Source organism: Trichomycterus rosablanca, unplaced genomic scaffold, assembly GCF_030014385.1.
Source record: "Trichomycterus rosablanca isolate fTriRos1 unplaced genomic scaffold, fTriRos1.hap1 scaffold_138, whole genome shotgun sequence".
Classification (NCBI taxonomy): domain Eukaryota; kingdom Metazoa; phylum Chordata; class Actinopteri; order Siluriformes; family Trichomycteridae; genus Trichomycterus; species Trichomycterus rosablanca.
In genome coordinates this window covers 117,675-141,827 of record NW_026946966.1, presented here as the reverse complement: position 1 = coordinate 141,827, position 24,153 = coordinate 117,675, and the positions used below count along the sequence as shown (strand labels likewise).

General features: G+C 42.5%; 3 protein-coding genes and 1 long non-coding RNA gene across 6 annotated transcripts; 3 read left to right on the top strand and 1 right to left on the bottom strand.

Annotated features, from left to right (window-relative positions):
- Positions 1 to 353: 353 nt before the first annotated feature.
- On the top strand, positions 354 to 7,584 carry LOC134305443 (serine/threonine-protein kinase NIM1-like). The gene is made up of 15 exons (XM_062990152.1): positions 354 to 526; positions 2,279 to 2,330; positions 2,565 to 2,665; positions 3,481 to 3,580; positions 3,665 to 3,770; positions 3,849 to 3,896; positions 3,980 to 4,437; positions 4,904 to 4,954; positions 5,042 to 5,417; positions 5,489 to 5,665; positions 6,273 to 6,430; positions 6,513 to 6,611; positions 6,767 to 6,847; positions 6,944 to 7,063; positions 7,146 to 7,584. Exons 1-11 carry the CDS (start codon positions 354 to 356, stop codon positions 6,365 to 6,367), a joined length of 1,737 nt encoding a protein of 578 aa, XP_062846222.1. The 3' UTR covers positions 6,368 to 6,430; positions 6,513 to 6,611; positions 6,767 to 6,847; positions 6,944 to 7,063; positions 7,146 to 7,584.
- Positions 7,585 to 9,249: 1,665 nt separating this feature from the next.
- Positions 9,250 to 11,106, bottom strand: LOC134305446 (uncharacterized). The gene is made up of 4 exons (XR_010008535.1): positions 11,046 to 11,106; positions 10,339 to 10,381; positions 10,005 to 10,053; positions 9,250 to 9,847 (listed from the first exon to the last, which is right to left on the bottom strand). It is a non-coding gene; the product is annotated as an uncharacterized LOC134305446 (long non-coding RNA).
- A 6,939-nt stretch (positions 11,107 to 18,045) lies between these two features.
- On the top strand, positions 18,046 to 20,276 carry LOC134305442 (DCC-interacting protein 13-beta-like). The gene is made up of 8 exons (XM_062990151.1): positions 18,046 to 18,257; positions 18,433 to 18,484; positions 18,720 to 18,820; positions 19,382 to 19,478; positions 19,566 to 19,683; positions 19,762 to 19,809; positions 19,893 to 20,050; positions 20,189 to 20,276. The coding sequence occupies exons 1-8, from the start codon at positions 18,046 to 18,048 to the stop codon at positions 20,255 to 20,257; spliced, it is 855 nt and encodes a 284-aa protein (XP_062846221.1). The 3' UTR covers positions 20,258 to 20,276.
- A 375-nt stretch (positions 20,277 to 20,651) lies between these two features.
- Positions 20,652 to 22,983, top strand: LOC134305445 (maternal embryonic leucine zipper kinase-like). Of its 3 annotated transcripts, none has more exons than XM_062990155.1 (10): positions 20,652 to 20,732; positions 20,822 to 20,965; positions 21,047 to 21,115; positions 21,369 to 21,461; positions 21,668 to 21,766; positions 21,942 to 22,010; positions 22,103 to 22,201; positions 22,321 to 22,357; positions 22,464 to 22,559; positions 22,672 to 22,983. In XM_062990155.1, exons 1-8 carry the CDS (start codon positions 20,697 to 20,699, stop codon positions 22,354 to 22,356), a joined length of 645 nt encoding a protein of 214 aa, XP_062846225.1. In that variant the 5' UTR covers positions 20,652 to 20,696; the 3' UTR covers position 22,357; positions 22,464 to 22,559; positions 22,672 to 22,983. The 3 variants fall into 3 exon arrangements, with proteins under 3 accessions (XP_062846225.1, XP_062846224.1, XP_062846226.1); XM_062990154.1 differs by having other exon boundaries at positions 22,461 to 22,559; XM_062990156.1 differs by lacking the exon at positions 21,047 to 21,115 and having other exon boundaries at positions 22,461 to 22,559.
- The last annotated feature ends 1,170 nt before the right edge of the window (positions 22,984 to 24,153 follow it).

The following is a 24,153-nucleotide window of genomic DNA, read 5'->3' as shown; positions in this document are numbered from 1 at the left end:
GGGGGTGTGTCAGTTCCAGGGTGTGTCATGGTATGGGGGTGTGTCAATACGAGGGTGTGTCATGGTATGGGGGTGTCAGTACCAGGGTGTGTCACACACACACTTATACCTAGGGTACCCCATTATCCCCAGGACATGGGGAGAACATGCAAACTTCACCCGAGAATCGAACCCAGGACCCTCCAGAAGCCGTCCCACAGTGGAAATCAAGTCAGTATATGTGCAGTGACATGAATCCAGTCATGCCCATATATGGTAAAGGTAAATTCACTCTGCTCTCTCGGAACGCTGTGACATCACAATGTGGACCTGTGCTCTTCAGGAGCAGCATTTTGATTTTCTCCTCATTTACGATGGCTGCTTCTCTGAGACAGAGGTTTCTGCGTGTGCTGTGTTGCGGGGCGCCTCCCCGGGTGTCCTCCGGGGGCGACCCGGGTCACGGGGGTGGCACAGGGGCCCAGGAAGCGCTCCTGATGGAGGGGTTTCTGTTTAAGAGGACCAGGAGTGTGTTTAAAACCTGGAACAGGTCTGTACACTGATGCTTATGTATCTATTAGGAATTCTATATACAGTGTATCACAAAAGTGAGTACACCCCTCACATTTCTGCAGATATTTTATTATATCTTTTCATGGGACAACACTATAGAAATAAAACTTGGATATAACTTAGAGTAGTCAGTGTACAGCTTGTATAGCAGTGTAGATTTACTGTCTTCTGAAAATAACTCAACACACAGCCATTAATGTCTAAATAGCTGGCAACATAAGTGAGTACACCCCACAGTGAACATGTCCAAATTGTGCCCAAAGTGTCAATATTTTGTGTGACCACCATTATTATCCAGCACTGCCTTAACCCTCCTGGGCATGGAATTCACCAGAGCTGCACAGGTTGCTACTGGAATCCTCTTCCACTCCTCCATGATGACATCACGGAGCTGGTGGATGTTAGACACCTTGAACTCCTCCACCTTCCACTTGAGGATGCGCCACAGGTGCTCAATTGGGTTTAGTCCATCACCTTTACCTTCAGCTTCCTCAGCAAGGCAGTTGTCATCTTGGAGGTTGTGTTTGGGGTCGTTATCCTGTTGGAAAACTGCCATGAGGCCCAGTTTTCGAAGGGAGGGGATCATGCTCTGTTTCAGAATGTCACAGTACATGTTGGAATTCATGTTTCCCTCAATGAACTGCAGCTCCCCAGTGCCAGCAACACTCATGCAGCCCAAGTCCATGATGCTACCACCACCATGCTTGACTGTAGGCAAGATACAGTTGTCTTGGTACTTCTCACCAGGGCGCCGCCACACATGCTGGACACCATCTGAGCCAAACAAGTTTATCTTGGTCTCGTCAGACCACAGGGCATTCCAGTAATCCATGTTCTTGGACTGCTTGTCTTCAGCAAACTGTTTGCGGGCTTTCTTGTGCGTCAGCTTCCTTCTGGGATGACGACCATGCAGACCGAGTTGATGCAGTGTGCGGCGTATGGTCTGAGCACTGACAGGCTGACCTCCCACGTCTTCAACCTCTGCAGCAATGCTGGCAGCACTCATGTGTCTATTTTTTAAAGCCAACCTCTGGATATGACGCCGAACACGTGGACTCAACTTCTTTGGTCGACCCTGGCGAAGCCTGTTTCGAGTGGAACCTGTCCTGGAAAACCGCTGTATGACCTTGGCCACCATGCTGTAGCTCAGTTTCAGGGTGTTAGCAATCTTCTTATAGCCCAGGCCATCTTTGTGGAGAGCAACAATTCTATTTCTCACATCCTCAGAGAGTTCTTTGCCATGAGGTGCCATGTTGAATATCCAGTGGCCAGTATGAGAGAATTGTACCCAAAACACCAAATTTAACAGCCCTGCTCCCCATTTACACCTGGGACCTTGACACATGACACCAGGGAGGGACAGCGACACATTTGGGCACAATTTGGACATGTTCACTGTGGGGTGTACTCACTTATGTTGCCAGCTATTTAGACATTAATGGCTGTGTGTTGAGTTATTTTCAGAAGACAGTAAATCTACACTGCTATACAAGTTGTACACTGACTACTCTAAGTTATATCCAAGTTTCATGTCTATAGTGTTGTCCCATGAAAAGATATAATGAAATATTTGCAGAAATGTGAGGGGTGTACTCACTTTTGTGATACACTGTATATATAAGGAATAATTATCAATATTATGTATACACAATGTTATATATATACACTCAATATTATATATATACACTCAATATTATATATATATATATGATGTGTTTGATCTCTGCAGGCGGTGGTTCATCATACAAAACGATCAGCTTCTATACAAGAAGAGGTTTAAGGTAGGTCACATGACTTTACATTATCTAAATCAGCTCTCTCCTGGACTCTGTGAAATACCCATAATGCACCGCAGTCTTACGCCCCTCATAATTTAGGTGCATCACAGCAGAGGTCGACTTCTGTGCCGGGATGCGCCCCTAATCGCCCCCGTCGTGTTTAAGTCTGGGATGATTTCACCGGCGTTTATATCATCGACTGTATAAATAAGAAGGTTTTATGTTCTATTCCCCCAGCGTGACTTCACGGTGCTGGCGGAAGACCTGCAGCTCTGTTCGGTCCAGAGCTGCAAGGACGCCGGGCGACGCTTCTGCTTCCGGGTGGTCACGCCCACAAGGTAAGTCCAGATCTATAATCATCAGAGATAGACAGACAGACAGACAGACAGATGATCAATAGACAGACAGACATGGTCAAAAGACAGATAGATAGGCAGACGGACAGATAGACAGACAGATAGATGATCAGTAGACAGACACACATATTAGACAAATAGATAGTCAGACAGACAGATAGAAAGACAGACAGGCAGATAGATAGATGATCAATAGACAGACAATAGGTAGATAGACAAGATTATTGATAGACAGACAGATAGATGATCAATAGACAGATAGACAGATGATCACGAAGCAGACAGACATGCTAGATAGACATATGGATAGACAGACAAACAAATATTAGACAGACAAATGGATAGTCAGACAGAAAGATAGATGATCAATAGACAGACATACAGATTATCAATAAACAGACAGACAGATGCTAGATAGACAGATAGACAAGAAGACAGATTATAGATGAATAGATAATCAATAGACAGACAATTGATAGACAGGATGATTGAAAGAAAAATAGATAGACAGACTGCAAGATAGATGATCAATAGACATACAGACAGATGATCAATAAGCAGACAGACAGATAGATGCTAGATAGACAGATAGACAAAAAGATAGATTATAGATAAATAGATAACTGATAGACAGACAGATAGATGATCAATAGACAGATCAATAGACATACTATTTATTTATGTGTCTATCAATCTGTCTGTCTGAATGTCTGTCTATCTATCTGTTTATCTATCTACTCAATCTGTCTATCTGTCTGCATCCTATATAATCTGTATCTATCACCGTGTGTGTACAGGAGCTGTACGTTCCAGGCCGACTGTGAGGCAGGTAGACGGGCGTGGATCAGCGCCATTCAGAACCTGACTGAGAGAGAAGAAGGAACAGTCGAGAGCGAGGTGAATTATCATCACCACTATACTCCGGGAGGGGAGGGGTTCAGTTCTCGTCTCTGTAACACCAGTTTAATGTGTCTGAATCAGAAGGGGTACGAGGACGATTCGAAATCAGGCTCCAGTGAGACGTTATTGGACAGGGAGATTCAGTTGGAGGACTCACAGGAACCGCGGGCGTCTTCTGAAGCTCCAGGTAACCTTAACACCACCACATTCGAGTCCCACACTATTGAACTCTAGTGACTATATATTTAACCCTTGGGGTTCGTAGGTGGGATCAGTTCTAGAGAAATCGTCTGTGATGCTCCCAATAACAAGGGTGAGTACGCCGAACCTTTATTTGGACCCTTATTTTTGGTCCACATGACACATGAAGCATCATTGGTGATACTTGGGTTAAAGATGCTGAAGAAGAACCCACTGAAGGAGACCCCGGTAAAGGAGAAACTGATAAAGGAGAAACCACTAAAGGAGAACCCACTGAAGGAGACCCCGCTAAAGAAGAAACTGCTAAAGGAGAACCCACTGAAGGAGACCCCGCTAAAGAAGAAACTGCTAAAGGAGAACCCACTGAAGGAGAACCCGCTAAAGAAGAAACTGCTAAAGGAGAACCCACGGAAGGAGACCCCGCTAAAGAAGAAACTGCTAAAGGACAACCCGCTGAAGGAGAACCCACTGAAAGAGAACCCGGTGAAGGAGAAACCGCTAAAGGAGAAACCGCCGATGGAGGACGTGAAGAGGAGAAGACGACCGACACGAACCCGGACAGCTTTGAGAGCCGATACACCGTCGGAGAGCTGCTGGGAAAGGGAGGCTGCGGTTCGGTCTACGAAGGCGTCCGTAAGGTGGACGGGAACCAGGTGAGTGTCAGTTTGTTGTGTTGATCCTCCCCTGGGTCCTCCTATGGCTCCAGATACCTGTGATGACCTTCCAGGACCTTATAGGTTCACGGAGACTTCCGAGTAGCACCCTGGCCCCCTGAATTCCCTTTGTTCCCAATCTATGGATCCTCCCCAGGATCCTCCCTACAACCTACCGGGACATTATTGAGACAAACCCGGGATGCACACTAAGAAGGTCTGAGTCCCTGGTGATACCGGATACCACAGGATGCCTTCGGATGTCTCGTGGAGTCCACGTGTCGGCGGTCCGAGTTACTCCTGAAGAAGGTCTTGTTTTGTGATCTGGCTTCCCAGACTTGAACCCTGTGCAGCGCCTCGAGCAAGTGCAGTCAGCACGGCTCCAGACACCCGTGGAGACCTACCAGGACCTTATCGAGTCTCTTGTATTAAAAATCTACTAATGATCGTTTACTTGTGTGTTTAGGTTGCCATCAAATACGTGGTGAAGGATGAGCACCTCAGATTTACCAGGATTGTAAGTGACTTTACCTTTCAGATGAAGTAAATACCGTATAGACTGGATACACATTAAATCATTTGACCTTGTCTCTTCTACCATCAGCCCGGCGAGACAGAGTTGCTCCCCGTCGAGGTGGCCCTGATGCGCATGGTGTCCAGGCCACCCATCAGCCCGTACGTGCTGAAGCTCCTGGAGTGGTTCGACACGCCCGAGCGCTGCGTCCTGATTCTGGAGTGCCCCGTCCCCTGCGTAGACCTCTACCAGCTGATGCTCGAGAAGGGCAGGCTGAGGATGCCATTCGCCCGGCACGTCATGCGGCGGGTTGTCCTGGCGGTGCTCCACTGCCGCGACCGCGGGGTCCTGCACAGGGACATTAAGCTCCAGAACATCCTTCTGAACACAGAGACGCTGGAGGTGAAGCTGATAGACTTCGGATGCGGTGACCTGTTGAAGGATACTCCGTACTACACGTATTCAGGTAACTGTGCACCAACTTTGGGTACTTTGGTTTGGACTTTGGGTACGAGTTTGTCTTCTTTGTTCATGTAGGCACGTGGGTATACTCGCCACCCGAGTGGATAACCAAGAAGAAGTACTATGGCTGCCCTGCGACAGTCTGGAGTCTGGGCATACTGCTGTTTTTCTTGGTTTGTGGACACCTGCCATTTCGGTCTAAGAAGGAGATCACCAAAGGGCATCTAGTGTTCAAACCTGGTGTGTCTCATGGTAAGGAAATATATACATTAAGACCTGCACATACGCTGACCAGGCATAACATTATGACCACTGACAGGTGAAGTGACTCAAGGAGTGAATCGTGATGGATAGATGACTGGGTCAGAGCATCTCCAAATCTGCAGCTCTTGTGGGGTGGTCCAGGGAGGGTAGAGTGGTAAACCAGTGACAGGGTCATGGGCAGCCAAGGCTCGCTGATGCATCTGTGGCCCCCGATCCGGCAGAAGAGCTCCTGTAGCTCAAAGGTAGCAGCAGACCAGTCAGGATGCCCATGGTGACCCCTGTCCACGTCGCTCACCTGGGGGAACACATGGCACCAGGATGCACTATGGGAAGAAGTTCTGCCAACATTCTGCTGGGAAACTTTGGGTTGGGTCACTCTGACACGTAGCTCCTACCTAAGCATTTGAGGACCACATCCACCCTTCCATGGATTCTCCAGATCTCGATTCAACCGAGCGTCCGTGAGATGTGCTGGACAAACAAGTCCATGGAGGCCACATTATCAGGAAGGTGGTCATAATGTTATGCCTGATCAGTGTATCTTCTTCAGATCTAAACACCGTATAATTTGAATCTGCATTGTCGCACTCGCCAGCCTGCTGCCATCTGATCGAACAATGCCTCAAGAAGAAGCCCAGCAAGCGCCTCACCCTCGGGCAGATCCTCCTGCACGGGTGGTTCCATGAGTAGCCTGAAGACTAGGTCCAGACGGTGTAGATCTTTACACTCGTACTGGCGGCTGCAAAAAAGAGGGTAACATGACAGAAAAACACGTATCAAATAATTCAAGCGATGTACGAATGATTTAATAACGTCTTGGGCGTTTCTCTCCTAGGATCTGCGAGTCTTCCAGCGAAGGTACGACTGGCTGATACAGATGCTGGAGAATCGGACTAATCGGATGTGGGCCGAAGTGGAGCTGACACAGATCGGGGTGAGTTTGACTCAGTCTGAACCTGGCACTATATTTACTACTATATGTGTCGACTGCCGGATGCCACCCATGCGGTTACCCATAGCGACTACGCCATCAGTCAGAACCACATTCCTACCATTCTAATAGACAATCTACTTTTCTTCTACTCACAGATCCAACATGTCAACTTTATGGACATCGTCTTTGAGCTGGTGCTGCTTCTGGGAAGAGCGAGGATGCATCAGATTATTTCAGTAAGAGAGTCTGTGCTCTATAGAGTCTAGAATTAATCTGTTCTGCACTACAAGTGTAGTCAAACACACCCATGAGGCTTTTCTTACATTGATTAGTTGACGCAGTACCAGAGACGAAGGCTCTTTCTGGACCGGCTGATTGCTCTCATCTATTCGTGTGTTACGCCCAGAAGGACTGAACGGCAGTACACGGAGCGTTATTTATTCCATCTTCAGGTGCGTGTTCTTTACACCACAAATGATCTCGAAAAAAACTGTCTGCTAGTAATCTGTTATTTATTCTTTTTCTCTCTCTCAGACTGAGATGCTGAGCTTCCTGGATGAAATCTTCACTCTGGACGAGTCTTTGTACGCAAAACCTGAAGCCCTGGCTGCTGCACTGGAGACGCTTTTATGGCGGAGCCTCCGACGGTTTCATGAAAGGCTGGAAACAGAGGATATCTAAAGGCCAACCCTGATTAGAACCTTTATTTAACTGTCAGGGATGCAGGTCTGGTGGTTGACGTGTTTTTCATGTGTGTTCACAGTTTGTATACCTGTGGAGGTGCGTCAGGACCCAAGACATGGGAGACGTGTGAAGATACCACCGATGTGGAAGCGTGTATTGGATTTCTGATAGACGCGCTGCCATTAGGACAACGTCTTTACATCAGGACAACGCCCGTATGACTTTGTGGACCAGATCCAGATGTGTAAAAAGCTGATGTTCTGTAAAAATTTTATAAAAAAAGAAGGAACTGTGATTCATTCATTCTCTGGCGTCTTTATTCTCTAAAAGAAAAGATTTCCAATTATTTCACTGATTGCTATAAAAAGTTGGGACAGAGGCAGAATAAGAGTGGAAGGTTTATAGAAGATTAAAGTTACAGTTGCTTTCCATGCTGCTCTTTATTTTGAGGGAATCTGAGTTGTGAGATGTGGGAACAAACTGGGAACTGGAATGTGGACACAATACAGAGGAAGTAAAGGTGTCCAGATATTTGAGGAAAAGAGGCTCTACATGGCAAAGGAACCAATTTACTGCTCCTATTTTATACTTACACTTACCCCAGTTCTAGTAATTGAGAGTTAAGGGCCTCACTCAGGGACCCAACAGAGACAATCCACCAATGGTGTGGCTTGAACCTGCAACCTTTTGATTGCTAGCCCAGTACCTTAACCACTAATACCAAGTTCACACTACACGACTGTGTTCAGATCTCTGTTCAGTTAACACTACACAGTGGACAGTGAGTGTAGAAACAAGGAGGTGGTTTTATTGTTATGAATGATCAGTGTAGTCTGTTTAGTTCTACAATTACTGACTGTAGTCCACCTGGTCAATGGTCACATTGAAAAACAAAGCAAGTATTATTTAGGTGGTGGATCATTCTCAGCACTGCAGTGATACTGACATGGTGTGTTAGTGTGGAACAATTTACAATAGTGTGAAAGAATAAAGAAAATGAAGTAATTAAAAGTGAGTGAGGTAAAACTGTAATCAGGTAGTATAGAGAAGTCTGTACGGTTTACCTCAGCTGCCTCAGGACACGTCTCAATTTGTTCATGCTTTGAGTTATTTCTCCTGCTAAAAAATTTAAATTGAATTAAAGTTTAGTGTAGAATTACACTGTAAAAAAAAATAGCGTAAAAAAACGGTATTTTTCTGGCAGCAGGGGCGCCAGAGAATGCCTGTAAAAAAATGGAAAAATACTGTAAAATTTAAAACGGAGATAAACTGTTAAAAAACGGTAATTATATTTACCATAATTAACATCTATCACTGTAATTTTACAGGAAATTGTCCTATATTTTCATGAAATCTATTTTTAACATATATTAATTGTTAGAACAGTGTCATACACCTCTAAAAAAACAGAATAATTCTCTTTATAAATGATAAAGAAAAGTTTAAGTACAGATATATACTACTGTTATCACAAGAAATTAGCATATAAAACAAAAAAAACCATGTAATTTTACTTAGCAAAAGCCCAATTTTAAATTAACTGTCAGAGGTATTGCAAAAATTATCTGTTAAATTGTCTTTTTTTATTATTCAAATACATTAATAAACTGTCAAAATAAAAGCATTTTTCCCTAAAACATGTTACCTGTAGTTTTAAATTGTTTTTCTTCATTTAAAAATATAAGCTCAAAAAAATTAGAAGTAGGTTAAGATTTGTCTGCATAACACTTTAAATTACTGTGAAATTTTGCAGCTCTTACATGTTATATAGAACTTTAGAACATATACAGAACTTGCAGTATGAAAATGCAGTATATAAATAACTTTTGTTAAATTCAGCATCAAAATGGATCAAAATCCACCACAGTTCAGCTATTTTTGACCCAAATAATTTTCACACAAATGAACAGTAAGTGTAGAAACAACGAGGTAATATTATATATTTAATGTTATGGCTGATCAGTGTAAGAATCAGACGTCTTTAACACAATACAGCATACAATACAATACAATAAGTGCAATCAGAATTCATTTAAATGGAAAATGTTTAACAAAGCACCATACAGTTAAGTGAAATGTCTACAAAACATGAAACACGTATAAATCTGAATTATGTACAAAACACAGTACCAACATTGAAGTTTTCAGAAAGTGCAACCACAGTGGGATTCGATAAACAGTACATCACAAGTGTAATACTCAGTATGGACCACATCTCACTGAACAGCTTGGTATTTAGTAATTGAGCTTCATGACAGTTTGTTAGCATCTAGTTCCAGAAACAAACAGTTTTTGGAGTACATCAAAAGTGTATCTGAATGTAGGAGGGTAACAAGTTATAAATCATAAGGTTATAAATATATAAGGCATAAATCAGCCCGAACTGCAAAGGCAAGGAACACACTGCCCAGGTCTTCTAGAACCACACCACCTTCTAATACCACTCCAGTATTGGCAGGGGGGGTCCATGGCTTCAGCTCCCTCAACTCTAGTCACACAGATCCCCAGAACAGTCTCCCGATCCCCCGTTCAGTTGCAGCCATATCAACATCCTACAATGGAACAGAGGATGAAAAAATCACTTTCTTGAACTTAACAGTACACAAATATCCATTTAGGACTTAACATATCTCACTTTAACCTTTATTTCAACTCAGACGTAAAAGATGGGGTGGTTGCTGTAACAACTCAGAGGAAACTTGTGCTTACCTTCACCCTCCTAGCGCTGATGGTATTGCGTGATTGGGGGAATCCTAAACTGTAGATGAAATTGGATACTTTTAAAATTATATATAAATAAAAAACTACTAAAGAAAACTAAAGGAAATCAAAATCAGCAAGACAAATATTTATAAAGAAATACCAGCTTAAATAAAAAAAGACATAAAATACATAAAACAAAAAAAAAAGTAAAAGAACCAAACAGAATAAATAATAAGAATTTCCACATTTTTTCTTCTTCACTTAATCTAAACTTAACTTAGTGTTCAGTCAAAAGTAGCTCAATATTCAAATTAGCATAAAATGTAGAAAAAAAAATTACCAGTAAAAGGTCAGTCCAACTGCAAATACACATTTCCAACCATCTGTAAACAGAAGATACAAAACATCAATTGTTTTGTTGTAAATAACTAAAATATTATTTCTATAGTAAAGACTTTAACATTACAAATTAACTGAGCATGAAGTTCCCCTCAGGCTCGAGCTGCCTGCTCACAGCTTAGCTAGCTAGGTTGTGTGTCCATGTTTTTTAATGCACTGGCACCGCAAATATTACACATCTTTTTATTTTCTACCTTCCTCTAATATACTTCCGCATGAAGTAATTTAAGCCATTTTTACCTTTCGGGAAAGAATCTTACTGCCACAAGTTGAGAATACTGGCTTTTGAACTTGACTAGCTTAGCACTAGCTAGCACCACGGCAATGCAACGTTATCACACAGCGCAACCGGACTTAATATACAGTCAGCCAGCGGCAATCTATTAAAATCTGCCTCAAAAATTTAATATGATTCACAGAAACCCTGGAAAGATGTTAATAAATAAATCACTATAAGCAGGTCCGCCGTTAGCGTTAGCATTAGCACGCGTGAATTAGCGTTAGCATTTTTAAACAAATAAAGCATGCACAACAGTAAAACTTGAATATTATTTAACTAAAGAGCTATATTAAACAATATAATAAGATAAACATCATTATTAGCATGCAATAAGACATAAAACAAGATTTTGTAAAGCTTCACATTACCTGAGACGCCATTGAAACACAACGTGCCTTCACGATGTATTGCGTAATCCCTGGTGCGTCATATCCGGTTTCACCTGATAAACTTATTGCATTAAGTAGTTCCAGGGAAATAAAGCAACTAAGTTAAGTTGAGTCTTCTACAAAACATCAAATATTATGAATGGTTCATTTATTTAAGTTAAATAAACACAATACAGTCATGTTTAAATCTAAAATGTAACTGATTTGTGTCACACCAGCACATATTCTTTATGCAAAACCAACAGGCACCCAAAACCCTTTTTGTGAGTGTGTACCTGGTAGGTTAGAGCATCATTTTATATCTGTGGTGCTCTGGTTGGAATGTGCACCCAACATGTTGCACAGATGAACTGTAATACATTTTTCTGTGTTTTGGGGAATGTGGGGATGGGTAAATTATGCTTGATTTAAATATTATAAATGAGAGAATAAATCACAGTTAATAACTTTAAATTTGACTATGGTTTTACACAGTTTGTATAAATGCACTTATTTAACAATTCAATCTTTAAATTAATACAAATGCATAAATGAAGTAAAAGTTAAAATCTGTTTAAATTGTATTGTTGCCTGTCTCATAAGGTAGGCAATACCTTTGTTTTTCCAATTTATGTATGTAAAGTAGTGGTTAAGAAATGCAAAATTACTAAATATTTCTTTCTTTGCTCACATATTTTTTCTGCAATTGTACATTTTTACATGTATTATTAACAGTATTTTTATTTATTTGACAGTGATATATCGGCATAACAAAAGGTTTCTCTTTGAAAATTACAGAAGATTCTGCTATTTTTGTCAGTGAATATTACTTTATTTTTACAGTTAGTTTTGTTAAAAGTGTCATCAAAAAACTGTTAAAAAACTGATTTTTTATGTATTTCATTTATACAGATTTTTTTTGGTAAATCACATGACGCTTTTCAATATACAGTTTATTCTTGTAATTTTACAAAAAATTCTGTCTTTTATAAATACAGGGAAAAACTGTAAAAATTTACTGGGAAAACCTGTAAAAAAATGTTTATTTTTTACAGTGTATGTAAGATCTACAGAAAATAGCTGAGCTGGCTGGTTAGAGGTCTCAGTTGGTTAGAGCGTGGCGCTAATAACGCCAAGGTCATGGGTTCGATCCCTGTATGGACCACACCCACTTTTGGACTTAAACTTACAAACAAGTGAACCTTCTCTAACTAGCAGGTCCTATTAACCTGAGCTTCAAACGTTGTCTCTGACAAGTGTGAGATCTTTTTAATGCCCCTCTCATTCAGGTCAGAAACATGCCATTATTTCAATTAGCCAAACTTAACTGCCCTGCTGTAAAAGTTAGCAAGTCATGTGACCTGTGTGTACCGTCCAGTGAGAGTGCAGTGCACGTGTCTCTGTGGCGCAATCGGTTAGCGTATTCAGCTGTTAAACGAAAGGTTGGTGGTTTGAGCCCATCCAGGCACGAGTGCCTTTTATTGCACAACCTGCCTGTTGATCATCGGATATGAGACACAACAATGTGTAGTCCCACAGAGTAGTGGCAATAAGTAACTGAAAACATCCAGTAAACAACAGTCCTACAAGCACAAACATCCACCTGATAAGTCACTGGAGACCGGCTGTACAAAGTGGAAGAACCTTTTGGTTTCCGTAGATGTTAAATGAAGATACTCACCCAATGTGGGGCTCGAACCCACGACCCTGAGATTAAGAGTCTCATGCTCTACCGTCTGAGCTAGCCGGGCTTAAGCAGCAGGTCAGAACAGACAGCTCATCGGTCAGACCATCAGAGAGGTTTAGGTTTAATTCACTAACATCACGACCAGATTAAGAACTAATTCACAGTTTACAAACAAACACAATTCAGAATAAGTAACAGAAACAGACACAGACTTACTGTTGCTGTATTATATTGTATTATAGTGTTAAACTGTAGCCTATTTTATTGAGATTATGCTTTAATGCTGTATTTTCTTACATGTATTTAATCCAGCACAGTGGTTAAACTGCACAACCCAACAAGTTAAAATAACCCATCATGTGTTCTGTCCAATATTTACACAGTGCTGGTTGCCAAATAACACATTTTCACCTGCATTTTGCCTTTTCTTTCCTGTATACCAAACACCATTGCAGGTAAACGCCATTGCAGGTCTACAACATGTTACAAAAACACTTGGGACACTTTATTTTTGCTTTCTTTATCTTGCCGGTGTCACGTTGTATTGAAACTAAAATAAATAAATAAAAACTTTACAGTTTCAAAAAATAACAACAAACACAACAACAACAATTCAATAATAATGTCACAAATCTGTACCCAAGCAACAAGCTGTAATTTATCTAGCACCACTAGATGAGAACGATCTCTGCACAACATTTTGAACTTCACTTTAAAAGTCAGTTCAGTGTGTTTTACTGTAGTAAGAATAGCTCCACATGTTTTGTACGTAGTGTTTATGGTATTTAAGCTGGATGAATAGATGGAAGTTAACATGTAATCTAAGGTGACTTAAGTTTACTCGCTGCTGTTGGCTTATAAAGTTTTATTGAACAAACTGGCTCGTATTTTGGCACTGATGTACCTTCCTGAATGGTGATCTGCTTGGTCGACAGAACTAACACAAGTAATCGTGGTCTACACCCCACAAGCGCTGTGCTGTACTTGCGCAGGTGCTATGTGATAACGATATTTTTGGCAAAACACTGAAAAATATTTTATTTATTTAGAGAAAACACTATTGCAAAAAAATAATGTTCAGGTTTTATTTAGAATTAATGTAAGTTAACACATCGTAAAATACGTAGGAAGTATGTAAGAATTACACACACTTTTCTTTATTTTATCTTTCATTCTGACATGCTGCTTAAGCCCAGCTAGCTCAGTTGGTAGAGCATCAGACTCTTAATCTCAGGGTCGTGGGTTCGAGCCCCACGTTGGGTGAGTGTCTTTATTTAACATCTACTGAAACCAAAAGGACGTTCTTCCACTTTGGACAGCCGGTCTCCGGTGACTTATCAGGTGGATATTTGTGCTTGTAGGACTGTTCTTTACTGGATGTTAATTTAATTTGTTTAATTGGAAATTGGACGGTACACATGGGTCACATGACTTGCTAATGTTTACTTTATGCTAATAAACAGTATAATTACATAAGTTTATATCAAGCGCAGTCATGGACAATTCAGTGTCTCTAGTTCCAGTTTAGTGGCTCCAGTGTTTCGTCCATTTTAGATCCACACGTACAGAGTAGTTAAAACCAGCTGTTGTGTTGTAAGTGCTGTAGGTTGTGATGTACTGTAGTTGTTCTGTTCTTCCTCAGTAAAATTGATTGAAGTCAGGATTTCCCATTGTGAAGTTTTGCTGGTTGAATGGGGTTAGTGTAGAATTATGTACAAAGATCTAAAGAGCCTGGATGAACAGTTTGGTTAGCTCAGTTGGTTAGCGCGTGGTGCTAATAACGCTAAGGTCATGGGTTTGATCCCTGTACAGGCCACTATCTCTTTTGGACCTAAACTCACAAACAAGTGAGTCTTCTCTAACTAGCAGGTCCTATTGACCTGGGCTTCAAACATTGTCTCTGACAAGTGTGAGATCTTTTTAATAACCCCTCTCATTCACGTCAGAAACATGCCATTATTTCAATTTGCCAAACTTAATTACCAAACTGTAAATGGTTGAATGTGCACACTGCTGGCTACCGGCTTGTTTGGGCAGCACGGTGGCTAAGTGGGTAGCACTGTCACCTTACAGCAAGAAGGTCCCCGGTTCGATCCCCAGGTGGGGAGGTCCGGGTCCTTTCTGTGTGGAGTTTGCATGTCCTCCCCGTGTCTGCGTGAGTTTACTTCGGGTGCTAAAGTTTCCTCCAGCAGTCAAAAGACATGCAAGTGAGACTAAATTGTCCATGACTGTGTTTAATATAACCTTGTGTGAACTGATGAATCTTGTGTAACGAGTAACTACCGTTCCTGTCATGAATGTAATTTTAGATTAAAATATGACGTTAAAATCCCAGTAAACAAACAAACTGGCTCGTTTTTCTTTTCTACAATGTAAGTTCATACCTTCAGGTTCATGTTATTTATGGTCTCTCCATAGATTTCTTCTTCATGTGCTGAAAGACGCCGTTCAGTTAGAGAGAAACAGCTGCAATAATCATTTAAATCCGAGTACTACGCTGAAACACAAATTCTTTCCAAGTGTATGTACATGTGAGATGTAACGTTTCCTGATTGGATGGCGCCACCATCGTCCCTCCTTGTCGCTCTGAAGCAGATGATTTGATGTTTGTGCACCTTTTCAGGAGATCACAAGTCACTAATGATCACACAGAAGTCACTTGATTTTAATAATGTTTGTTTTTGAAATGAGATGTCCAAAAAGATCATGGTAAGGTGTCCAGATAATTTTTGCCACTTAGTGTATCATTATTGCTTAGGAGTTAATATGTGTGTCTACATCACTTCATGGATCTATTCTATTAATATTCATGCACACACACATTACACATTTTCATTTTCAGCATTTAGCAGACGCTTTTATCCAAGGAGACTTACAGTACTGTGACAGCAAATTGTCTAAGCTATTGAGGGTTACAACAGGGCCTAACAGTTGCAACCTGGCAGTGGTGGGACTTAAACAAGCAACCTTTTGATTACTAGTCCAGTACCTTAACCGCTAGGCTACAACTGCCCTATAATACACACACGTCAAATACACACCTTATATACACACCTTATACACACATAATGTGCACACGTAATACACACACCTTATACACACACCTTATACACGTTATACACACGTAATACACACACCTTATATACACACCTTATACACATGTTATACACACGTAATACACACACCTTATACACACACCTTATACACGTTATACACACGTAATACACACACCTTATATACACACCTTATACACATGATATACACACGTAATACACACACCTTAGACACACACCTTATACACATGTTCTACACACGTAATACACACGTAATAGACAGACCTTATATACACACCTTATACACATGTTATACACACGTAATACACACACCTTTTATACACACCTTATACACACCTTATACACACATTATATGCGCACATAATACACACACGTAATACACACACCTTATAAACACAGGGTGTGTCATGGTATGGGGTTGTGTCAGTACCAGTACCAGGGTGTGTCATGGTATGGGGTGTGTCAGTACCAGTACCAGGGTGTGTCATGGTATGGAGGTGTGTCAGTACCAGTACCAGGGTGTGTCATGGTATGGGGGTGTGACAGTACCAGGGTGTGTCATGGTATGGAGGTGTGTCAGTACCAGTACCAGGGTGTGTCATGGTATGGAGGTGTGTCAGTACCAGTACCAGGGTGTGTCATGGTATGAGGGTGTGTCAGTACCAGTACCAGGGTGTGTCATGGTATGGAGGTGTGTCAGTACCAGTACCAGGGTGTGTCATGGTATGGGGGTGTGACAGTACCAGGGTGTGTCATGGTATGGGGTGTGTCAGTACCAGTACCAGGGTGTGTCATGGTATGGGGTGTGTCAGTACCAGTACCAGGGTGTGTCATGGTATGGAGGTGTGTCAGTACCAGTACCAGGGTGTGTCATGGTATGGGGGTGTGACAGTACCAGGGTGTGTCATGGTATAGGGGTGTGTCAGTACCAGGGTGTGTCATGGTATGGGGGTGTGTCAGTACCAGTACCAGGGTGTGTCATGGTATGGGGGTGTGTCAGTACCAGTACCAGGGTGTGTCATGGTATGGGGGTGTGACAGTACCAGGGTGTGTCATGGTATGGGTGTGTGTCAGTACCAGTACCAGGGTGTGTCATGGTATGGGGGTGTGACAGTACCAGGGTGTGTCATGGTATGGAGGTGTGTCAGTACCAGGGTGTGTCATGGTATGGGAGTGTGTCAGTACCAGTACCAGGGTGTGTCATGGTATGGGGGTGTGTCAGTACCAGTACCAGGGTGTGTCATGGTATGGGAGTGTGTCAGTACCAGGGTGTGTCATGGTATGGGGGGGTGTCAGTACCAGGGTGTGTCATGGTATGGGGATGTGTCAGTACCAGTACCAGAGTGTGTCATGGTATGGGGATGTGTCAGTACCAGTACCAGGGTGTGTCATGGTATGGGGTGTGTCAGTACCAGGGTGTGTCATGGTATGGGGGTGTTTCAGTACCAGTACCAGGGTGTCATGGTATGGGGGGTGTGTCAGTACCAGTACCAGGGTGTGTCATGGTATGGGGTGTGTCAGTAGCAGGGTGTGTCATGGTATGAGGGTGTTTCAGTACCAGGGTGTGTCATGGTATGGGGGTGTGCCAGTACCAGGCTGTGTCATGGTATGGGGGTGTGTCAGTACCAGGGTGTGTCATGGTATGGGGGTGTGTCAGTACCAGTACCAGGGTGTGTCATGGTATGGGGGTGTGCCAGTACCAGGGTGTGTCATGGTATGGGGGTGTGTCAGTACCAGGGTGTGTCATGGTATGGGGGTGTGTTAGTACCAGTACCAGGGTGTGTCATGGTATGGGGGTGTGCCAGTACCAGGGTGTGTCATGGTATGGGGGGGTGCCAGTACCAGTACCAGGGTGTGTCATGGTATGGGGGTGTGCCAGTACCAGGGTGTGTCATGGTATGCGGTGTGTCAGTATCAGTACCAGGGTGTGTCATGGTATGGGGTGTGTCAGTAACAGGGTGTGTCATTGTATGGCGGTGTGTCAGTACCAGGGTGTGTCATGGTGTGGGGGTGTGTCAGTAACAGAGTGTGTCACACACACTTATACCTAGGGTACCCTGTTACCCCCAGGACATGGGGAGAACATGCAAATTTCACCCGGTAATCAAACCCAGGACCCTCCAGAAGCCGTCCCACAGTGGAAATCAAGTCAGTATATGTGCAGTGACATGAATCCAGTCATGCCCATATATGGTAAAGGTAAATTCACTCTGCTCTCTCGGAACGCTGTGACATCACAATGTGGACCTGTGCTCTTCAGGAGCAGCATTTTGATTTTCTCTTCATTTACGATGGCTGCTTCTCTGAGACAGAGGTTTCTCACGGGGCGCCTCCCCGGGCATCCTCCGGGGGCGACCCGGGTCACGGGGGCGGCACGGGGGCCGAGGAAGTGCTCCTGATGGAGGGGTTTCTGTTTAAGAGGACTAGGAGTGTGTTTAAAACCTGGAACAGGTCTGTACACTGATGCTTAGAGTATATATTAGGAATTCTCTCTATATATATATATATATATATATATATATATTAGGAATATATATAATTATGAATATTATATATACACAATATTATATTTATACACTCAATATTATATATATATATATATATACGATGTGTTTGATCTCTGCAGGCGGTGGTTCATCATACAGAACAATCAGCTTCTCTACAAGAAGAGGTTTAAGGTAGGTCACATGACTTTACATTATCTAAATCAGCTCTCTCCTGGACTCTGTGAAATACCCATAATGCACCGCAGTCTTACGCCCCTCATAATTCAGGCGCATCACAGCAGAGGTCGACTTCTGTGCCGGGCTGCGCCCCAAACCGCCCCCCGTCGTGTTTACGTCTGGGACGATTTCACCGGCGTTTATATCATCGACTGTATAAATAAGAAGGTTTTATGTTCTATTCCCCCAGCATGACTTCACGGTGCTGGCTGAAGACCTGCAGCACTGTTCGGTCCAGAGCTGCGAGGACGCCGGGCGACGCTTCTGCTTCCACGTGGACACGCCCACAAGGTAAGTCCAGATCTATAATCATCAGAGATAGACAGACAGACAGGTGATCAATAGACAGACAGATAATCAATAGACAGACAGACAGATGATCAATAGACAGATAGATAATCAATAGACAGACAGACAGATGATCAATAGACAGATAGATAGGCAGATGGACAGATAGATAATCAATAGACAGACACAGACAAATATTAGACAAATAGATAGATAGACAGACAGACGGATAGATGATCAATAGACAGGCAATAGATAGATAGACAAGATGATTGATAGACAGACTAACATACTAACAGATAGACAGATAGATAGATGTTCAATAAACAGACAGACAGATAGATGCTAGATAGACAGATGAATAGACAGATAGACAAGAAGATAGATTATAGATAAATAGATAATCAATTAGACAGACAGACAGGTAGATAGACAGACTATTTATTTATCTGTCTATCCATCTGTCTGTCTGAATGTCTGTCTATCTATCTGTTTATCTATCTACTCAATCTGTCTGTCTGTCTGCATCCTATATAATCTGTAACTATCACCGTGTGTGTACAGGAGCTGTACGTTCCAGGCCGACTGTGAGGCAGGTAGACAGGCGTGGATCAGCGCCATTCAGAAACGGACTCAGAGTAAAGAAACAGTCGAGAGCGAGGTGAATTATCATTACCACTATACTCCGCGAGGGGAGGGGTTTGGTTCTCGGCTCTGTAACACCAGTTCAATGTGTCTGAATCAGCAGGAATCAGACGGGTACAAGGACAATTTGAAATCAGACTCCAGTGATACGTTGTCGGACGGGGAGATTCAGTTGGAGGACTCTGACTCTCAGGGACCGCGGGCGTCTTCTGAAGCTCCAGGTAACCTTAACACCACCACATTAGAGTCCGACACTATTAAACTCTAGTGACTATATATTTAACCCTTGGGCTTCGTAGGTGGGATCAGTTCTGGAGAAGTCGTCTGTGATGCTCTCGAGAACAAGGGTGAGTACGCCGAACCTTTATGTAGACCCTTATTTTTGGTCCACATGACACATGGAGCATCACTGGTGATACTTGTGTTGAAGATGCTGAAGGAGAAACCACCAACGGAGAACGTCAAGAGGAGAAGACGACCGACATGAACCCGGACAGCTTTGAGAGCCGATATACCGATGGAGAGCTGCTGGGAAAGGGAGGCTTCGGTTCAGTCTACAAAGGTGACCGTAAGGCGGATGGGAACCAGGTGAGTATCAGTTTGCTGTGTTGATCCTCCCCTGGTTTCTCCCTTGGCTCCAGATACCTGTGACAACCTTCTGAAGAGGCCAAACAAGAGGCCAGGAAGAGCAATCAGTAATAATAATAACATGTCTCTTGTGGGCAGCAGGTAGAAGTTCCATGCGCTGTACCCGAGACAGACGACACCACAGAGGGAACGTCACGTGTGGTTTAGGACGTCTCTGAGCTGCACAAGTGCTATGAGGTTTACAAAACCATTGGATCAGGTAACTGGTACCACTTTCAGTCGTCTCTCTGCCTTTGTGTAACACAGATGTGCATCTTTTAAAACCTGACTTAATATTTTTTTTTAATTCAATCGTTCTTCAGGTGGTTATGCGACGGTCAAGCTAGGCAGGCACATTCAGACTCAAGAGCCAGTGGCCATCAAGATCCTGGAGAAGAAAGAGCTCGGGGTTAGTTTCAGCAAAACCGTCTGTTAAAGACGGATGTGTCTCAGTTTCCAAACGTCTGGTTCTCCTAATTCTGATCTGAAAAGTCATAAAACTGTTCCTGTTTCCTCCCCATTGCAGGATGAGTTGTCTGATTTGAGGATAGAGATTGAAGCCCTGAAGAACCTCAATCATCAGCACGTGTGCCGCTTGTACCAAGTCATGGAGACTGCTGACCAGATCTACATGGTGCTTGAGGTACCATCAGTGGTTGGAAACTATCAGATTTGATTTAATCTCTGGATTTACGATGATTTGCTGCTCACATGACTCGTTCTCTCCTCTAGTTTTGTCCGGGTGGAAATCTGTTTGACCACATCGATAATAACGACAGGTTGTCGGAGGAGGAGACGCGCAGGATCTTCCGTCAGATCGTCTCGGCGCTGGCCTACGTCCACAGCCAGGGATACGCCCACCGTGACCTTAAGCCAGTGCGTCAGCCAAACGATTTCATACTTTGTGCTCTTTCTTTGTTAGTGCTTGTACATGACGTGTTTTATTTTGACTCTCAGGAAAACATGATGCTGGATGAGAAGAACAACATCAAGCTCATCGACTTTGGTCTCTGTGCCAAACCAGAGGTTCGTGTCTCTACTAAGACTGTAGTGTATACTTAAATCAAGCATGCCATTCAGAGAGTCTAGTAAGGTGGTGTGCTTACCCCCATCCATCATGCTTTAATAAAGCCTTGCACACATGGTGTCCACAATTAGTTTCAGTGATCAGTTAGATGAACAGGACGTCACAGAGCCATGCTGGTTCAGTTTGTGTGTTGTGTTGCAGATGTGAGTCAACAGTTGGACCTTCGGTTGATAGAAATCTGTTTTGTTGTAGGGTGGATTGGGTACTGCTCTGATTGAGGGCTGTGGAACCCCTCCCTACTTGGCACCAGAAATCATTGATGATAAACCCTATCTTGGTGCAGAGGTAGGTGTGTGTGTGGGTGTGTCCCCAGGTTATTCCTGATAAACTTCAATTGGAAAGTCTCTAAATCCAAGGTGTTCAGTCCCCTCTGTAGCCCCATTCATGAGTTATTCTATGAGGTCTGGATGAGGGGACTGACCAGGGTAAAGCATGGTTAAAAAAGACAATGAATGTGTGTGTGTGTGTGTGTGTGTGTGTGTGTGTTTTAGGCAGATGTTTGGAGCTTGGGTGTTGTCCTATATGACATGCTGTGTGGCTACCTCCCGTTCGATGGTGACAACTTTGAGGAGCTCCATGAACAAATCACTGTAAGTCTTGGAACTACAATGAAACACCATTGGCATACACGTCTGGTTACGATTATGAAACTAAATCCATTATTTAATGCTCAGCAGCATGTTAAACATACAGTAAAAGTAACAGTAATGGCTTGTGGTGATGTTCTTTGATCAGATGTGATTGTTTTGCTCTGTGTTTCCTCAGAAAGGACATTATGACACTCCTGACTGGCTGTCTCCTGGTTCTGTACTGCTGATTAAGGAAATGCTGCAGGTGTGTGTTTATGGTGTGTTTAATGTGAGCAAAGTGGGTGTGTGTTTCTCTGTGGGCTTCATCACCTGAAGTTCTTGTATCTTGTCCTGTAGGTGGTTTCAGAGCAGCGCATAAAGGTGGAGCATCTGCTGGATCATGAGTGGGTAATGAAGGGGTACAGCAGCCCTGTGGAATGGCACAGCACATGCCCGGTACAACATCCACCCTAGACGTAGTACAGTGGCATGATGGAGATCCACCATACAGAAGATTGTATCTTTATTATCTTACATACTCATATATTTGTGTCTGTGTGTGTGTTTGTGTTCAGACAGTCCAACCAAAGCACCAAGCAGCTGGTGTCTGAGGTACATTTCAGTACTTGTACCTGCATCAACACAGATGCCATTTATTAATATTGACATTCTTGAGCTCCATCTAAAAGAGATTTGTGTGTGTGTGTGTGTACAGTAGAAGTTTGATCAGACCACAGCTACGTATCTTTTGCTCTTGAGAAGGAAGCAGCGCAGTAGTCCAGTGTGTAGCTGAGCGGACGTGTAAGAAATCCAGGTAACATTTCCACAATCAGTGTATTTTACCTGATAAACGCTGCTCTACATGCTCATCTGTCCAAACACTACAGCTTCTGGAATGTTCTTACACCTCTTCTTGTTTTATTTAGCAGGAGACGTCGTCGGTGCGACAAGGAGGGATGATGATGGCGCCATCCAATCAGGACACGCTACATCTCAATTTCACATTTCAGTGATTGTTGCAGGTGTTTCTCTCTAACCCATCCTCTCTCTCTCTCTCTCTTTTACCAGAACGATGCATTTTGGGTATCTGTGTGTGACTGGTTAGAGGAACTCCACTGAGGTGCCGCCCTTGTTGATCCACACAGCTGTATGAGAAGTGTAGAACATGGATGACCAGGATCAACAAGCCTTAAAATGTTATAACATTGAATAAAAAATAAATAAACTCACTGAATATATGAAGGTTTATGGATGTTTATTTTCACATTTCTTCATCATTTTGTGTATGATGTCAGTAATATGAAGTGAAAGAAAGCACAACGTTTCCTGACATGTTACAGAACATTGAACTCAGCAGTGAAGATACAGACCTACTGTCAGCTCACTCAGAGCAGCCTGAAATCGTTACCCTAAAACTTCATCAACTCACGTCTCTCAACTCATATTATTTTATTACAATTCTATAAAAAGGCCACAACAGGGCAACATCACAAGGATTTTTTATTTCAACAAGGTCACAAGATCTCGTCCGCTTTTTTCAAACTGGTTCCAATCTGGAGACTAATGCCAAGTTCACACTACACAACTGGATCTCTTGTAATCAGGAGTCTTTAAAGTCGGTGTGTATGTCACCCTACACGACTGATAAATAACCCATAATGTGTTCTATCCAATATTTACACAGTGCTGGGTTGCCAAATAACACATTTTCACCTGCATTCTGCCTTTTCTATCCTGTATACCAAAAACAGTTGACATTGCAAGTCTACAACACGTTACAAAAACACTTGGGACAGAAGAACCATAAACACTCTGTTAATATCATACTGTTTTACTGTAGTAAGAATGAAAGTATGAGCTGATCTTTGTCTCATTGTGTTGCTTTGATGAAGAAAAAGCAGCATCCATGTTTACGGTATGCTTAAACTTTTAGTGGGCATCTAAACCTTAGTAATTTTTTTATAATCGTTTTAGATCTCATAAAACAACATTTAATAGTAACACTTTAAATACTAAAAGGTCTCTTTTCTGTTCTTTCCTCTTCTCTCTAATCTTCATTATTAATGATTTAGTTTTCATTCTATTATGATTTATGAATAGAATTTCGGGGTTACATGAAGAACTATTTTGAATTATTACCCACCCAGTCCTTTACATCCACTTTCTATTGTCAATCCAGCTCAAGCCTACAGTGTATCACAAAAGTGAGTACACCCCTCACATTTCTGCAAATATTTCATTATATCTTTTCATGGGACAACACTATAGACATGAAACTTGGATATAACTTAGAATAGTCAGTGTACAGCTTGTATAGCAGTGTAGATTTACTGTCTTCTGAAAATAACTCAACACACAGCCATTAATGTCTAAATAGCTGGCAACATAAGTGAGTACACCCCACAGTG